General features: G+C 35.2%; 2 protein-coding genes across 3 annotated transcripts; one reads left to right on the top strand and one right to left on the bottom strand.

The window, feature by feature from the left end:
* Positions 1-1,335: 1,335 nt before the first annotated feature.
* On the bottom strand, positions 1,336-4,196 carry LOC121745464 (protein RETICULATA-RELATED 1, chloroplastic-like). Of its 2 annotated transcripts, none has more exons than XM_042139385.1 (7): positions 3,631-4,196; positions 3,425-3,523; positions 3,050-3,297; positions 2,669-2,738; positions 2,460-2,539; positions 2,080-2,144; positions 1,336-1,797 (listed from the first exon to the last, which is right to left on the bottom strand). In XM_042139385.1, exons 1-7 carry the CDS (start codon positions 4,066-4,068, stop codon positions 1,619-1,621), a joined length of 1,179 nt encoding a protein of 392 aa, XP_041995319.1. In that variant the 5' UTR covers positions 4,069-4,196; the 3' UTR covers positions 1,336-1,618. The 2 variants fall into 2 exon arrangements, with proteins under 2 accessions (XP_041995319.1, XP_041995320.1); XM_042139386.1 differs by having other exon boundaries at positions 3,050-3,276.
* A 3,796-nt stretch (positions 4,197-7,992) lies between these two features.
* On the top strand, positions 7,993-17,638 carry LOC121744783 (AP-2 complex subunit alpha-1-like). The gene is made up of 27 exons (XM_042138422.1): positions 7,993-8,331; positions 9,988-10,119; positions 10,204-10,329; positions 10,488-10,550; positions 10,623-10,720; positions 10,807-11,014; positions 11,212-11,283; positions 11,486-11,578; positions 11,944-12,045; positions 12,216-12,313; positions 12,847-12,928; positions 13,033-13,121; positions 13,596-13,701; positions 13,811-13,876; positions 14,291-14,397; positions 14,473-14,577; positions 14,665-14,785; positions 14,906-15,085; positions 15,174-15,419; positions 15,644-15,724; positions 15,849-16,013; positions 16,101-16,187; positions 16,285-16,410; positions 16,499-16,579; positions 16,676-16,747; positions 16,893-16,972; positions 17,058-17,638. The coding sequence occupies exons 1-27, from the start codon at positions 8,200-8,202 to the stop codon at positions 17,200-17,202; spliced, it is 3,063 nt and encodes a 1,020-aa protein (XP_041994356.1). The 5' UTR covers positions 7,993-8,199; the 3' UTR covers positions 17,203-17,638.
* Positions 17,639-17,868: the final 230 nt, after the last annotated feature.

The following is a 17,868-nucleotide window of genomic DNA, read 5'->3' as shown; positions in this document are numbered from 1 at the left end:
GCACGTTTTAAACATACTAATACACATGCTACCCACACATAATGAAAATATAATGCATACATTGCAAACAATTTAGAATGAATTGTCATATACTAGTAGTATATTATTATTCCATTTGTCCTTTAAAAATAGAAACTTTACTTTTTAGGTGATTTATTTCTCCTAAATAAGGTTCGATACATTTAAAAATATAAACTTTATTTTAATTCATATTTCTCTCTTACTTTACCAATTTTCGATTAAAACTCATGTCATTTCAAAAGTTTTTATTTTTAGGGGATCGAGGGAGTATAATTTTTCCATGTTAGATTTGAACTGGTGAAAATATAGTTTTGGAAAATACAAAGAAGTCGATTTGCACAAGTAAAAATGCATTTCTAAGCTAAATTTTTTAATGTCTTATAAGAAAAAGGGAAAAAGTTTCTATTTTTACGGGATGGAGGGAGTATTATTAGATTCGAACCGGTGAAAATATAGCTTTGGAAAATACAAAGAAGTCATTTTTACATAATATCAAGAAAATACACACATGTAATTTTTACAAAATTCAAGATGATCCTACTTTATTTTCTTTTTATGGAGACGGCCTTGAATTATGACTTTCAGTTTGCCGTCTCAATCTCCAATTAACATTTTCAATATCACTTTAACATGTGTGATTGCTTCATTTGCTTGCCAAAGTTTATCACATCTTGTGTTTATAAATTGAGCAGCAACTGACCCCAGCCATAACTGTCTAATTAAATGAAGTGAATTGACATTTGATCCATACCAAATTAAATAGTGTGTGTCACGATCACAGCTCAATTTCGCCAAGAGATATACTACTAAAGTTTGAAAATTATTCCAAAATTTTGGTCCATTTTAGTAAGTACTAAATGACTTGCAATTTGCAAAAACATACTGTTAAAGTGTACCTTGGAAAATCATCGAACAACAGCTGATAGGTACTCACAACAAATTAACATGCCATAAAAGCAATTGTACCACAAATTCAAAATCTGATGTATTGTTGCAATATGACATTTATCCCCGACAATAATTAGGGCATTTAACCGTTAAAATTGAAAGAAATCCAATCCACATGTGAAATTAATATTTCCTCACAACTCATATATAGAGTCATGTCTAGATGTTCCTCAAAAAATAATAGTACTATGTACATTCCTTATAGACACAATCTGTAAGCACTGAATCACTAATCCCGTTTAATACTATGTTTAGAGTTATTTGTTTGCTTTATTTGATTCTATCATCTTAAAAATGGTTGTTGATAACAAAAATAAACTTGGTTCTTTATTTTATTATAGAAAAGGTGAATAAATTTGATACTGATTTTTAAGTAATTTGTCAAATTAATGACGTTAATAATACCTCTTGAGGTAAAATAAAACATTGTACTACAAATATGTTTATCGCGCGAGAGCGATGCTTACATAAGATACACTGTACACAGTACAATAGAATATATACAACTTGTTCTAAATTTGAAGCCCTAAAATTGAAGTCGATATTATATGAAACATCAGTTGCATGGAAGTACTTATCCAATCTGAATGTGTGCAGAAGCAAAATCAACTGCATCTTGGTACATGGGTGAAGATGCCAAGAGCTTTAATTATTGAACCCCGCTCAGTTTGGCCCACTCTATGAACTGCACTCCACCGTAATAGTTATTGGAGAACCGTATGCCCACCGTGAAAGGCTTGGCAACCTGTGGGATTCGAGCTTCAACGAGATTTTCCAATCCATTTATAATTTGATAACGGACGTTTGAGGAAATTCCAAGAAAAACACCTGCAAACATATACAGACAATGTGAGACTGCTGCTAAACTGACTTACTATAACAGTTTCCTCACAACATCTGATAATCTTGTTTTAATACATTTGAATTTCTGGACGAATTGGCAAGTAGAAGCTTTTCATAGATGTTTTCTTAGTCATAGCTGTGAAATAAGTAATCTCTAAAGAAAACGATCAGGCTATTTGATGTTATCAGAATCATATAGCTGAATCTATAGCTTTCCGAGCAACTAACAACAGGTCGAATATCTTATTGATGATATTGATAACATACCCCAGAGAGCAGCACTTTTTATTAAGGGGGGCACGGGTATATCCTCCTCTGACTTCTTGATGCTCCTGTTATGCAGAAAATCGTCTCAGATGAAAAGTGAAATGACGGCCAAGGAAAAATTTCGAAATTGATACAAACTTTATCTAAAGATGAGTCGAAAAACCCATGGATAAAAAAGGATTGATTCCTTACAGCAGCAAAGTTTTCGATGGATCAGCAAAGTTTTAGTCTTTATGAAATTTATTTATCAACTAAAACAGATTGTAGGAGTTATTGACTTGAGATTAAGAAAACTACATTCCTCCACATGATGCATGTTTGGGATTCATTTTATGCAAGGAGATATTGCTATTCCCAAATCAAACTGAAGAATTATATACCTTTTAGCAGTCATGATCGTATTTGCTATGCCTTGGCCGATAATACCACATCCAAAACCAACTGCGCCATATAATACGCCCTACATTCAGAAGAGACTATCACCCATCAGAAATCAAATGCCATCAGAATAGCTTAGCTTTTTAACAATAACGAGAGATCATAGGAGAAGATCAACTTTTTGCCTAAACAATGGACCATGATGTGGTACCTTGTAAAATAATGAAGCAGCTCGTTGCTGCAATGAAAATTTAACTCCTGGTCTCTCAGCTTCAAAAACACTGTACAACCAATAAATTCATAATCTAAATGAGTTTGAAGTTACTCTGCTAATATCAGAAAAACTTTAAAGGTTGAGTTCATGAAGGGATATCCCAAAAAACAAGATGCAGCATCTTGAGACAAATAGACTGTTTCTAGTTTTCTACGGACGGTTGTGATTGTGCAATATCACTGAATCCAGATACAATCAATCTGACTGCGGGTTCACATAATCGGAGATTGATAAGTATCTACCCCGGAAGTCCCTTGCATATTTTCTATTTTCAATAAATAACCAAAAAGATTTATAATTATAAAATGCACAAGTGACCTGCTGGGGAGAGCAGCAGTAGCCAGCTGCATACTCCCAAGAAAGCCACTTCCACCGCGTATTTGTTTCTTGCCTATACGAGCATATGGGGCCAGCATACCAACCAAAGCAACATCAACGACAATACCCACTAACAAATCTGCCATATACAATTCAAACTCTGCCCAAAACTCCTTCCCTCTTTTTCTATATTCAGCAACAGTTGCACAACAAGAATCAATTACCACCTGAAACACAACCGATTCCACCTGAAACACAACCGAGGAATGCCACATAACTACCCGTATTCTTATTGTTCGCTCACTACAATCGACATGCATCATAAGGCATACCCTGTTGTACTGTGCAATTGCAAATGCATAAACTCAATCTCACCTCTGTTCCAACTTTAAACAAAAATGATGGATCAGCCATCATTCGGTTCCGCAGCATCGAGCAATTTCTCATTAGAAACCCTAGCGGCCAGCCTGCACTCTGCAAAAATCAATCGAAAAATGCCAGTAACCAATGTGAAATCAATTAAGTGCAGCAATTTCATTGCTTTCTGATTCAAATTCCGAACTATTAACAAGCATTCTCACCTGAAGATCCAAGTACCTAGTGAGAAGCCCTTCCGTTTTCGCCGCCTCGATCAAATCAGCCGGCAGCACCACGCCGCGGCTCTCTGCCTCCATCAAAACCTCCTCGTAGTTCACGATCGGACCGAACTCATCTTCACCGCCGCGGTCTTCTCCCTCTCCACCACCGCCGCCGTCATCTCCCTCTCCACCGCCACCGCCGTCACCATCGCCACCGTCGTCGAGTTTCGGTTCCTCGAAATCCTCCGGCCGACTGGTCTTCTCCGTCGCGGTGTCCGGACCGGCGCACTGTATCCGGAACGGATTCTCGGCGGCGATCCTTAACGACGGCTGATTGGAGGGAGAAAAGTTGGCGAAAACGGTGAATTTGATAGCGACGTTTCTGCTCGTGCGTTGGAGATGCGGAGCGGTGAATCCACCAGCCGGAATACAAAGCGACATCGTTTCGGTCGAGGAATCCCTAGCCGGAAACTGCTGCGGCGGTATTCCGCCTGACTGGGTTTGCTTTACTACTGAGAGTATGAGGGTAGTAATCCTGTGCGATACGAACTACAGAAACTAAATGAGTCAAAAACCAATACCAGTATTTATACTACTCCCTCCTGTGTGTCTGAAGCTAGTTGGTTTTGGCATTATTTTTAAAAAATGTAATACAAAATGATTAGAAAAAGCTAGGTAGAGGGTGAGTCTTAATTTAATATATTATTTATTATTTTTAAAATAAAATACGAATGTAACGGGTTAATGGAATGTAAGACCAAAAACGGTAAACAATTAATTGTGGAATCCATAAATCATCACAGGCTGACAAACATGGCTTAAATTTTGATTTCATAAAAAATCACATCCATGGAATCCATGATGAAAATCGAACATCAAACTGAAAGTGTAACACTATCGTAGTCCATAGATGCATCAATATGAATAAAAAGATCAATGACATGTATGAAAGTAAAGAAGTTATTGAGTCGTCGAAGCCACTAACATATAGAAATGATCGACAACAAAATAATTTCAGTGATGGAAAATTGGAAGTCGAAACAGGAGAGGAGACAATACAATACGCAAGAAAAAGGGTGGTCGCCACTGAAATAATTGATAATGAAATCAGCTATAAGATTCGTGTAAGAGAATCAGCTTCACAGAATAGACATGAAATCCTGCGAATTCAAATTTAATCAAACTCCTAAATATACGAAATCCATACGCAGTCGTGTTGGGCTTATTCTTGGCCCAATAAAACCTGGAGTATGTGTTTGTAAAAAGCCTTATTTCAAATACACCGTTTTTTGGAATTTTCTCGGCCCATGTTGTCTCCCACCCTCGTTTCATTATATACTCTCAAGAGCGAAACAAAAAAAAAACAAACTTACTTCATGCCTGAAAATATCTTTAAATTGGTCAAATTTGGGGTCTATTGTAGGAAAAAGATTTCTTCATAGATGCATCTTTTTCAACTTCGTAGATTGGAATATTCAAAATGGTCATCATGAGAGAGTCACAGCAAGCATTTTATTTTATTTACAAAAAGAAATAGTTTTATATTAAAACGTACACACTCAATCTATAAATACTATAATTGGTTCTTAAACAATGGAATTGCATGTCAATTCTCAAATTCTGAACAATGTTACTATAAATTAGAGTCATTATTTGTACTATTTCAGTTAGTGATCTGATATCAAACCTCAATATTAGTTGAAAAGTTTAAAAATTGTCATTTCGAACGATCAATTTTAATAAAGTTGTTCGTTAAATTGGTCAATAAATTGTACCATTTTTCTAGTATAGAAAAGATATACCGGAACTGAAGTTTTTAAATATTTTATTTTACATTTAAAATCCATCCATCTCAATAATTTTACAAAAAAAAAATTGTCCATGATAATTTTTACTATACTATATATTTGTCTTTTTTTATTTTCAAATGCATATCAATATTCGGGGAATTCTACCGTTTACGAAGACTAGTATCTCTCCCGTGCTATGCACGACACATTATATTTTTTTCCAGAATATATATAATACCAAATAATTATGTAGAATAAATATTAAATGAAAAATAATTTATCATAATTAATCCATAAATAATAATGAAAATCGTTTACATATCTAATATAAAAATAGTGAACACACATCAAGAACATATAATTAAAAAATATATAATTCAATAATATAACACTATCACCAATAAATAAAAAAAATACAATTAAAAACTTATGATGAAAAATTAAATGTTGAATAATATACTTTATACATATACACAGACATACGCGTATACTGACATTACAAAACTAATTAATATAGTCATAAATTTAAAAACATTAATTACACTCTCAATCTACTAAATTTTGGAATATTTTCCTTATATATTTGTTAATTATATAAGTATATTATTTGATCACATTCTGAATATGTGTTTTAATTAATTTTATACTTATTTACTAATACTACTATTAGTACAAAATATAAAGGATGAGATAAGATAAGATGAGTTCTCTTAGGATCTGACTATTTTAAATGTGATAAGATAAATTTGAAATGTATATATTCAATTCATTTATTATTTGATGCACAATTATTTTTCATATAAATAATTAATCATTTTACTGTATTTTTGCATGATATATCTTCAATTAACCTATTATTAGATGTTTTATTACTTTGAGTTATATATATATATTTTAACATTAGTATAGTTGTTATTAATAATATTAAACCAAAAATTAATTTATTTAAATAATCATCTTTGTCATTGTTTTTATACTGTAAAATAATTTTAAGCAATGATAAAAAAAATGTTATCGTATGAAATCTAAAATCATAAATGTATAAAAATAAAAAATGTATTATAGAAATATAAAATCAAACAACTTTCAAAATGAAAAAGATGTACAGAAATATAAGTACTAATTAACTTTATATTAAATATATAATTATTTCATTAAATTACATGACTTTTATATACTAAAATATACTACTCCATTAAACATACGATTTGGCGTATGATTTTTTATTTTTAGGATTTAAGAATGTATTATGTGTATCATTTTTATGATTTAAATTATTTCAATTAGTGTATTTATTAAATTTCATAATATATTATGTAATTTATTTTAAGTTAAAGATGTTTAAATCAATTGGTCCATAGAATAAGTAAGATAATTTAATTAACTAACACAATTTAATAAATTAAAAAATAATTTATTTATTATCAATTTTATTTATTAACAAAATTAAAAGGTGATTGTCTAAACTATTCAATAAAAAACATAACTTAGAGTTTCCACGGTATCGGCCTTCTTTCTCTTCCTCTTTCCGCCGGTGAGGTCGTCTTCTTGTTTTTCTTATGGAGTGGCGAGAAAGAGCCCTGGATTATCCTCCTCACTTGAGACCACAACCTCCTCACCAAGTTAGGGATCTGCAGCGATCATGCCAGCGTCGAAGAGCTCCTCCACGGAGAGAGACGTCGTTTCTCAATTATCTTGACTGACAGTCAAACGCAAAATCGAGATCATTATCTCCTGCTCACCACTGATTTTGGCGTGCCCGGCTTTTGATCCCCCCATTGAAACAACATCGAGCATGGGTAGACGAATTTCAGAATTTTGATTGAAAAGATTGTCTTGTAAAGAGTATTTATAAACATTTTATTGTATACCAAGAGTCTTTTTGATTCAATGACTCTTTCACCTTCTTATTCCTATATTAATTTATATGTTATGAGTATTGATTGTAGAATAAAGATAAAATTAACGGCAGAATGAAGATGGATTGATCAAACAATATTTTTTCTATTATTGTTGTCTAGTCTATACATGTATAAAAGGGGAGTTTTGGGAATATTTACAAAACTGCCATTTAGATTTAAAAATTATAATCTATAATTAAAACTATTTTTTAATTACATTTGCCTTAACTATGGCAGTTTCAAATGTGAAGGTTACGGAATATTTATTTCCCTCTTTTATATCATTAGAATATTTATTTCCCTCTTTTATATCATTAGAATAATTGTCTAGTTTATTTTACTTTATTATTCTAATGATATAAAAGAGGGAAATAAATATTCTAATGATATAAAAGAGGGAAATAAATATTCCGTAACCTTCACATTTGAAACTGCCATAGTTAAGGCAAATGTAATTAAAAAATAGTTTTAATTATAGATTATAATTTTTAAATCTAAATGGCAGTTTTGTAAATATTCCCAAAACTCCCCTTTTATATATGTATCTCCCATTTTATATATGTATAGATTTGACTCGACGCAATTAAACATTGTAATAAAACCAAAATAAATTGAAAATGAAAATAAAAAAATACAATAACAAAATTTAGAGAAAAAAACACCAAAATAAAAGTCTTCTTTCAGTGTGCGACGGCTTTTCCCAGTTTTCTCTCTCTAGATCGCACCTCACAACACAGTCTCTATTTCTCGCTCTACGCATTCACACATCGGCGGCGGAATATCACCGGAAAGATGCGAATTCAGATCATTTCCTGCTCGAAATTTGATTGAGATCTGCGAATTGATAGGCGTCGGATCTGGAGAATTTCTGGATCTGAGAGATGGCGCTTTCCGGCATGAGAGGGTTATCGGTTTTCATCAGCGACATCCGGAACTGTCAGAATAAGGAGCTGGAGCGCCTTCGTGTTGATAAGGAGCTCGGAAACATTCGAACTCGCTTTAAGCACGAGAAGGCAAGTTTGTACATGATAGGATGGGTGTTTATGAGCTATTTTTGGTGTGCGTGATTGCTGTTTGAATCTGAAGTCTGTCTGAATCTCACGAGTTAGCTTATGTGGTGTGAAATTGGGGCATACTGGCGTAGAGACGAGCTGGAATTCAGGGTTTGCGGGATTGGGATATCTATTTCGTGAATGTAGGTTGGACTGATTGGGGGTGTTGTAGTTGTGCTATTGAGTGAGGAGGTGTTTTAAGGGGTTTATAGTCTGGATTGGGGTTAGATTTTTGGTTCTGGTGATTTGCTGAGGGATGGGTTGGGGGTTTACAAGCTTTGTATACACTATACACATGCATTACTGATAGCTTGCTAGAGAAGCTGAGTTTCAGCTACTTGAATAGTACTTGGCATTGTTGAATGAATGCAGTCTGTATATTTTTTATGATTAGAATTATGTGTTCCAGGAATTAGCTATAAAACATTTGAAAATGTTTTCTATTTGACTTACTCTCAAGAGGCAGCTTGGTATCGATAGCCTGGCTTTTATTGCTGCATTGAAGCACAATTGCCATGGAAATAGTTTTTGAATCCTACTTCATGCTATGACTGTACTATCTGATGTGGTGTGATGGTGAGCTTCATAGAAGTGCCTCAAAATGGTTCTCATTGTCTTCATGCTGTTCATGCAGAGTTAGAAGTTCAATCAAGTTGAACTTTATTCATTGATGCAATTTTAATGTGAACCACAATGACTAAAGTTCTATTAAATCATCAGCATTTTTGCATTCCATAAGATCTGTTACCGTGATGCAAATTGCTATGCCCCTCTCAGCTTCAGTTAAAAACTGAGAATGATCTAAGATTCACAAAAGGACAAATGGGAAGTAGATCTAGATTTATTAGATTTAAGTAAAAGAGCATTTGTCCTCATTGTAGGCTTCAGATGCATTGCGCGTTTCGACCTGGGATAGCATTATGTCATCTATGGAATTAGAAGAATCTGATAAATGACAATGTCTCTTATGGCTCTTGTCTCCCATCTCTGTTCTTTTCCAGAACCATCCATTGATAGGGTTCTCTCTTTTTATGTAGTACTTCATGTAAGACAAAGTGTGTTTGCTAGGAAATTTCAGCTGTTTTAAGCATGGAGAATAGAGAAATATGATTGGAAGCAGCAATGGGATTTAATAAGCTGCCATATATTGGATGTGCTCCGTATGATTTGTTCCTAAAAGTCATGGCGCATATATTCAAGGATTTTTTTGGTTGGTCAGGAAATCGATATGATGAACTGAAAAATAGGCAAAACTTATTTATCATTGTCTTTTCCCTCTAAAGTGCCTCTTCTGAATTAAGCCATGTGAAGAGGGAAAACAAAATGTTAGATCTAGCTCAATTAAGTGGCAGAGATTAACTTGTTAGTTACAGTCTTGGCCCATGAATACTCCAGAAACAAAGTGTAAACATATGAATTGATATACAAATCTCTTTTGCTTTCCCTACTGAGAAAATAATTATGTGAATTCCTGATCTTTGTATGCCAATGTCCATCCAGTTGTCATGATACCTTAGTAAGCTGGGGCTCTGAAGTGTCTCAAACCTTAAATATTTGTTAGTTCTCGGAAGATATAATAGCTTTGCTTATTTTTATTTTTTATTTTTGACTGAACAGGGATTGTCACCTTATGAGAAGAAGAAATATGTCTGGAAAATGCTTTACATTTATATGCTAGGATATGATGTTGATTTTGGTCACATGGAAGCTGTTTCTTTAATATCTGCACCAAAGTATCCTGAAAAACAGGTATGGATTGCAGAAAACTTAGAAAAAGGAATAGAATATTGTCCATCACTTGTCAAATGTTTCACACATTCTGAGTTGCTGTAGGTTGGCTACATCGTGACATCATGTCTTCTAAACGAGAATCACGATTTCCTGAGATTAGCAATTAATACTGTCCGCAATGACATTATTGGCCGCAACGAGACTTTTCAGTGTCTTGCCTTGACATTGGTATGGTGTCCGATTTCTGTCCTTATAACTCTTTATAAATAGTTGATGCAAATCATGCAACTATATCAGTTTATATAATAAATTTGTGTTCTGCCCCAAGTTCTAAATGTTTGCCCCTTACTAACCTCTGCTTATTCCATTTGATCACAACTCTTAAGGTTGGAAACATTGGCGGCAGAGAATTTGCTGAATCTCTGGCTCCTGATGTTCAAAAATTACTTGTAAGTGCACACTTCTGAAGGTATTATGCAGGCTGACCTAATAAATATTTCTGAAAGTTCCTATTTCTTTAGTTATCTAGCAGCTGCAGACCACTTGTTAGGAAGAAGGCTGCACTATGTCTGCTGCGCCTCTTTAGAAAAAATCCTGATGTGGTTAACGTGGATGGCTGGTAAAACATCTACTCTCAATTTCTCTGTTAGTGTTGTTGATCGATTGGAAGAATCTGATACCAATTATCTTCCTCATAATTGACAGGTCGGATAGGATGGCACAGCTATTAGATGAACGTGATTTAGGAGTACTGACTTCTTCTATGAGTCTCTTAGTTGCTTTAGTGTCCAACAACCATGAGGCATACTGGAGTTGTCTACCAAAATGTGTTAAGACCCTGGAAAGACTTGCTAGAAATCAGGATATTCCACAAGAATACACTTATTATGGTATTCCTTCGCCTTGGCTTCAGGTTTGTGTTTTTCTTGACACTATTTCCTTAGAAGAGGGTGACACTGAATAATTTAGGATATCAAACTCTTTTCTTGGTTGCATTTTATTTACCAGATTTAGGTATTTGCTGAATTTCTAGATTCAAGTAGGAGTGATAAGAGCTTCTTCATTCTTCTATTATCTAACCATTTTCTTCTGTCCGTGCCTGCACTGCAGGTTAAGACTATGAGGGCTCTCCAATATTTTCCAACTGTTGAAGATCCAAATACAAGAAGGTCATTGTTTGAGGTCTGATATTATTTTTTACTCTATTGGCTATTCTGGTGTGGTTTGGTTTGGTTTCGTATCGTAATCACTAGAATATTTGTAGTTGTCAGCATCTCCGCCCAGTATGTTGCTGTATTGGTTTCCGTAGATACATATTGGTGTTTGTGTGGAAGTTAAATATGTTTGTGGCATGTTATGATATTTCCTTATTGGCCATTTTCAGGTTCTGCAAAGGATACTAATGGGAACTGATGTTGTGAAAAATGTAAACAAGAATAATGCGTCACATGCTGTTCTTTTTGAAGCTCTTGCTCTTGTAAGTAATCGCTATTAATTTTGTTGTTGTTTTTAATCAGTTCTCAGTAGTCTGAAATATGTTTGTTACCTACTCTTCTGTATCATGTTTACTGTAGCTTATACCCATTTACCTTTTGATCTATCTTCCCCGTAGAGTCTTATTCTGACATGGAATTTTTATGCCTTTGGCTCCACTAAATTCATGAAGTTGTGCTTCGTGTCTCCAAGGGTGCCTAAACCTGAAAGGGCTGTTTTACATTTAATATTGAATTACCGGAGAGGCTCTCTCTGAACACGCAAAATGATGTCTTATCAGTTTATTCCTTTTAAGATGTGTTATTTGAGTTGTCAATAACTTGTAGACCTAAACTTCTTTATATGCAGGTCATGCATCTTGATGCTGAGAAAGAAATGATGTCTCAATGTGTTGCACTGCTTGGAAAATTTATTGCTGTTCGTGAACCTAATATAAGATACCTTGGCTTGGTTAGATCTCCGCTTACTATATTGCTACTTGCTCCCTGTTTTTTGTTTCTTTAACACAAGATTGAATTTTTTTTTGTTAAGGTTATATTGTTGGAATCCTAACAAATTGTCTTATCAAGACTCTGCATAATTGCTGGTCCTGATTGCAAAGTTTTGGTTGTTTAATGCAGGAGAACATGACTCGGATGTTGATGGTCACAGATGTGCAAGATATTATTAAAAGACATCAAGCTCAGATCATTACTTCACTGAAGGATCCCGATATCAGGTTACCCATTACTCCCTCCGTCCCAGCTAAGATGCCACACTTTCCTTTTTAGTTTGCCAAATAAGATGACACATTTCTGTTTCTGGTAACCTTTTCTCCCCAATTAATGCACCCAACCACTTTTTCTCACTCCAATTAAAAAGTTCAGCTCTCTTTCTCTCTCCATTTAATACTTACACCCACCTTTTATCTCTCCAATTAAACACATTAACCAACAACTCCTAAAATCCCGTGCCGACTAAGAAACGTGTCATCTTAGCCGGGACGGAGGGAGTACTATTATCATGCTTGTTGAGTGTTGAAGACTTAAATAACCAATCAGCATTAGTTATCGTGATATAAATAAACACAGAGTGCTTTCACCTATAAAAGATGCACATGTCATAACCATGATTATGTCTTTATTTGGATTTTACAAATTTTATGTAATTAAGAAGTTATTGAGTAAGGGAATTTCTCTCCTTCAATTCTTGGAAGTATTTTACCAGCTTTGACAGGTGACACACATATCTAACCATGCTTCATTCTAACAGTATCAGGAGACGTGCCCTTGATTTACTGTATGGCATGTGTGATGTTTCAAATGCAAAGGACATAGTTGAAGAATTATTACAGGTGCACATGACTTACAAGCTTGTAGTGAATGCATTCAAAAACCTTTATTGGTTGATATAACCAACAAGGAAAGTAATACATGCTTGCCCATCATTTGGTTTCAGTATCTTAGCACAGCAGACTTTGCAATGCGGGAAGAATTGTCACTTAAAGCTGCAATTCTTGCAGAGAAGTTTGCCCCGGACTTGTCATGGTATGAAATTGATTCATAAAAGGCTATTCATTTACACTTGAGAATAAATTGGGTTTCAGTTAGTGAACAGATAAATAAGCCCAACATAGTCATGTGACGTATTTTCTGAGTGATTATTTTCCTTTTCCCCTTACTAATTGAAACTAGATCAAGTTAAGCTAGAAGTGAGAGTGTGCTCATGTTCATTCCTTTTTTAATCGCTTACACCAGAGTTGAATATAATTTTTTTTAATTCAGTTCTATGAGCAATTATGAAAATTTTGTCGTGAATTTGTAAAACCTTACCAAAAATTCCTTTAGAAACAAGTAAAAGCTAGATATTTATGTCATTATGTGATCAATTTCTTTGCAAACTATGCATATGAAATATCTCGGGGTGTGTAGGACTTTGCTACGAGTTTTATTTAGGAGTATAGTCATACACAAGGCAGTTACTTGATCTACTTTTCAATGACATATTTCTCCTCGTTTCAGGTATGTGGATGTGATTCTTCAGTTGATAGATAAGGCAGGGGATTTTGTAAGCGATGACATTTGGTTCCGTGTCGTGCAGTTCGTTACAAATAATGAGGATTTACAGGTAACTGACACAGTAACGGCAGCTTCTCAGTTCTCATGATGTAGCCTAATAATTGATAAATGAACTTTCACACAACTTGTTTTGCATATTCATGCTTCTATCTTACCAGCCATATGCAGCTATGAAAGCCCGAGAGTACCTTGACAAGCCTGCCATTCATGAGACGATGGTGAAGGTGTGTTAGACTCACTGATTATTCAAATTTCGTTACAATAGTATTTTGTAAAAGAATGCATGCCAGCATCAAGAGCTATATTGACTTGCATGATAAATGCTACACGATTCTTGTACAAGTTTTGTATACTTCTAATATAATACCATATAATAAACTAGTTGTATATCTGCTCAGTGCTCATATCATCTATTTTCTTAAGTTGTTTACAATAATTTCTTTACAAATAGACCAACTAAGTGCTGGATTGGCTGATGCCAATCAGTCAAAAAACAAGAGTGGTGAAATCAAAATGTTATTGGTTAATAAAAGTTCAGCATCTCTTTGGATTTTTGGATTTATGTATCAGTCTAGAATCTCTACAGCCAATTTCATAATACTTCAATTAAAACAATTTTATGATATCACAATTCACAGGTCAGTGCATACATCCTTGGAGAATATAGTCATCTTCTAGCCAGACGACCAGGATGGAGTCCAAGGGAAATTTTCAACATTATACATGAGAAACTGCCCACTGTTTCGTAAGGACCTATCATTGTATATCTCTTTATGTGTCCTAACTTCTGTACTTATTTAACTAAATCATATATGACCAGGACACCAACAATTTCTATCCTTCTTTCCACGTATGCAAAGATTTTAATGCACACTCAACCACCTGACGCGGAGCTACAGAAGCAAATCTGGGCAATCTTCAGAAAGTAATTACTTGAAACAACTATTGTTTTTTAGTTAGTTTTTATTTTATGCTCTGGTTTTCCACTGAGGTTGAAGATTGTATGTTCCAGGTATGAGAGTTGTATTGATGCTGAAATACAGCAACGTGCAGTTGAATATCTTGCTTTGAGCATGAAAGGTGCAGCTCTAATGGATATACTTGCTGAAATGCCAAAGTTCCCTGAGAGACAGGTTAGAATGTGGATGTCGACTTAGTTATTGGTCAACTATCTATTATGTCGCACCATCATTTGTTAATGTAACTTTGTCTTGATTTACTAACAATGCTGACCATGCGAATTTTTTGGTTAGTCATCATTGATAAGAAAAGCTGAAGATTCTGAGGCTGATACAGCCGAGCAAAGTGCAATTAAATTGCGGGCACAGCAGCAGACCTCTAATGCTTTGGTACTTACTGATCAACGCCCTGAAAATGGGACCCAACCTGCACCCCAACTTGGTCTTGTGAAGGTGCCTACCATGACTAACACGGTGAGATATCATTTCCTAGATTCTGACTGGACTCACTTTTTAAATGATAAGTTTTGAATATGTATCCAATAAGCAAATATGTGTGCAGGATGAAAGCACCTCTGGACAAGGATTAGCACATGCAAATGGGACTTTGGCAGTAGTGGATCCCCAACCTCGTACTAGTACACCGTCTCCTGACCTCCTTGGAGATCTTTTAGGGCCATTAGCTATTGAAGGCCCTCCAGGTACTGCTCCTCAATCTGATCCAAGTGTACATTCCAGTTTGGAAGGTGGTTCGAATCTAGATGCTTTAGCCCTGGCACCTGTTGAAGAGCAGACTAGTACAGTTCAGGTATCATTTTCTTCTGATTACTTATATGTGATAATATATAATTGTTTCATAAGTATAGTATGCATGTTGGGAAAATTAACATGTTAGAGTTTTGTTTGATACTTAATTTGTAAGTGTTGTGTTGGGTTTTATCTTTTGGGCTGGTGCAAAAGAACTTCACTGTTACCTACTTCTGTCTGCAGCTTATACTTCTCTTCTTCTTACTTTTCTTCTGATGCTTGCAGCCAATTGGTGATATTGGGGAAAAATTCCGTGCATTATGCCTGAAGGATAGTGGTGTTCTATATGAGGATGTCTATATCCAGGTGCACTTTGTCATTTCCTTATTCAGTTTCACAGGGCATATTCTTCAGTATCAAATATATGAGCATGAGCTTCAAACGATTGTTTCCAAGTTACAGAATTACTTCAACCTTTGTTGTGTTACAGATTGGCATAAAAGCCGACTGGCGAGGTCATCATGGTAGAGTTATTCTCTTCTTGGGAAATAAGAACACTGCACCTTTAGTGTCAGTGCAAGCATTGATATTGCCCCCATCACATCTAAAGACAGAGCTCTCTCTAGTACCGGATACTATTCCCCCAAGGGCGCAGGTTGAATCTCTAAAATTTCTTTTGCTTGATTTTTGCTCAGTTCCTATATCGGTTTCTGTGTTGAAAGTAAATACGTTTCCCCCTCAGGTTCAATGTCCACTTGAAGTAGTCAACCTCCAACCAAGCAGAGATTCAGCTGTGCTGGACTTCTCATACAAGTTTGGAGCCAATGTGGTACTGTTCAAGAACCATACATATAATCAAAAAATAAATCAAGGTCCTTGAGTTGGAACTGTTATTTTTCATTAGAAGTAATACATTGCATGAACAGGTCAATGTAAAACTTCGCCTTCCCGCTGTCTTGAACAAGTTTCTTCAGCCAATTTTGGTTTCTCCTGAGGAATTTTTCCCACAATGGAGATCACTCTCAGGACCTCCACTGAAGCTGCAAGAAGTTGTATGTTCCTTTTGAATTAAGTTAATTCTTTCCCTATTACCCCAATAAAATAACTAGGTCCTTATCTTCTTTCGATTTTGTTCACCAGGTTAGAGGTGTTAGACCCATGCTGCTTGCAGAAATGACAAACTTATTTAGCAGTTTGCACCTGACAGTGTGCCCTGGCCTCGTAGGTGCTTCGTTCCTATAATTTCCTTTTTTTGCTATGGTTATTATTTTTCGCCTCTTATCTTGAACATTACTTCATCTTATATTTCCCATCCAGGATCCCAATGCTAATAATTTAGTAGTCAGCACTACATTCTACTCCGAAAGCACTCGAGCCATGCTATGCTTGGTATGCTTTTAGTTCTTAGTGAAATAGAAATGCTTTGTTCCAAAGTCTTTCAGCTGATATCTAAGAGTTAACCCTAAATGTATGATAATTTGCTTTGTGACTGCCATGATATTAATTCCAACATTTTTGGGGATATTATCATCAGATAAGAATAGAAACAGATCCAGCAGACAGAACACAGCTGCGAATGACCGTTGCATCAGGAGATCCGGCACTCACATTCGAGTATGTATATTTAAGTTCATGCACCCAACTACTACTTGAAACTATCTGGCAATTAATGTTGAGCTTCATGCCATCATATTGACAGATTGAAGGAGTTTATTAAGGAACAATTAATCAGCATCCCTGTTCCTTCTCGATCACCTGCACCAGCGATGCCACCTCAAGCACAGCCGATAACTCCACCAACTCCCGCCTCAGATCCTGGAGCTATTCTTGCTGGCTTGCTGTGAGTGGGGTATCATTCGCACACAGTTATTCACGACCGTGTAACCAATGTTCATACAACACAGCTGCCGCATCACCCCCTCCTCGCTGGTTGGGAGGCATTGAACGATATAATGCAGGGGCTGGCGGAATCGAGGGTGAATCTGTATGTAATCGGCTGAGCGTTGGAACACTTTGGAGGCTTTCAAGTTTTGATATTCTTTTGCACTAGATTTGTGCTTTAGCGAGGGGGTGAGAAGGGTCTATTGTTGTTTCTTTCTTTTTCTTTTTTTTTAAAGTGTTGTCTTTTTATTAACCACTTGTTTTCTAGTCAGGTTTTACAACATTGATTCCTGTAAAATTTGAATCACATATTGAAGATAACTGCCCGAGGTTGTAACAATCAAATATTTTGTTTGTGGATGTGTATTTGTTTTAACACAAATAGTGGAATTTGTAATCGATGATGCTGTGTAATGTATTTTTTTCTTATGTTCAAAGCTAATTTTTTTGATGTTGTCTGATGTCATTTTGAAGCACAAAGATTATGTTCTTTTCATGGTTTCGACGGTAAAAAATTCTGACATAGTATTCTATCACATATCTAATGAAGTACTCCATCTATTCTGCCATAAATGAGATGTTATTTTTGAACACGGAATTAAGAATATGATATTTTAGAAAGTTGAGTG

The sequence above is a fragment of the Salvia splendens genome, chromosome 8 (genome assembly GCF_004379255.2).
Source record: "Salvia splendens isolate huo1 chromosome 8, SspV2, whole genome shotgun sequence".
In the NCBI taxonomy this organism is placed as follows: Eukaryota; Viridiplantae; Streptophyta; class Magnoliopsida; order Lamiales; family Lamiaceae; genus Salvia; species Salvia splendens.
Note: the sequence above shows the minus strand (reverse complement) of the source record. Positions and strands in the feature narration are given on the sequence as shown.

Excerpts from the sequence above, each read along its gene's own strand:
- LOC121745464 (XM_042139385.1), bottom strand. The coding sequence starts at position 4,068 with ATGTCGCTTTGTATTCCGGCTGGTGGATTCACCGCTCCGCATCTCCAA. Across the intron at positions 3,524-3,630 it reads CTAGGTACTTGGATCTTCAG|AGTGCAGGCTGGCCGCTAGG; the intron begins GTGAGAATGCTT and ends TGATTTTTGCAG. Across the intron at positions 3,298-3,424 it reads TGTTTAAAGTTGGAACAGAG|GTGGAATCGGTTGTGTTTCA; the intron begins GTGAGATTGAGT and ends GTTGTGTTTCAG.
- LOC121744783 (XM_042138422.1), top strand. The coding sequence starts at position 8,200 with ATGGCGCTTTCCGGCATGAGAGGGTTATCGGTTTTCATCAGCGACATC. Across the intron at positions 12,314-12,846 it reads CTGAAGGATCCCGATATCAG|TATCAGGAGACGTGCCCTTG; the intron begins GTTACCCATTAC and ends TCATTCTAACAG. Across the intron at positions 15,725-15,848 it reads ATGAGGATGTCTATATCCAG|ATTGGCATAAAAGCCGACTG; the intron begins GTGCACTTTGTC and ends GTTGTGTTACAG.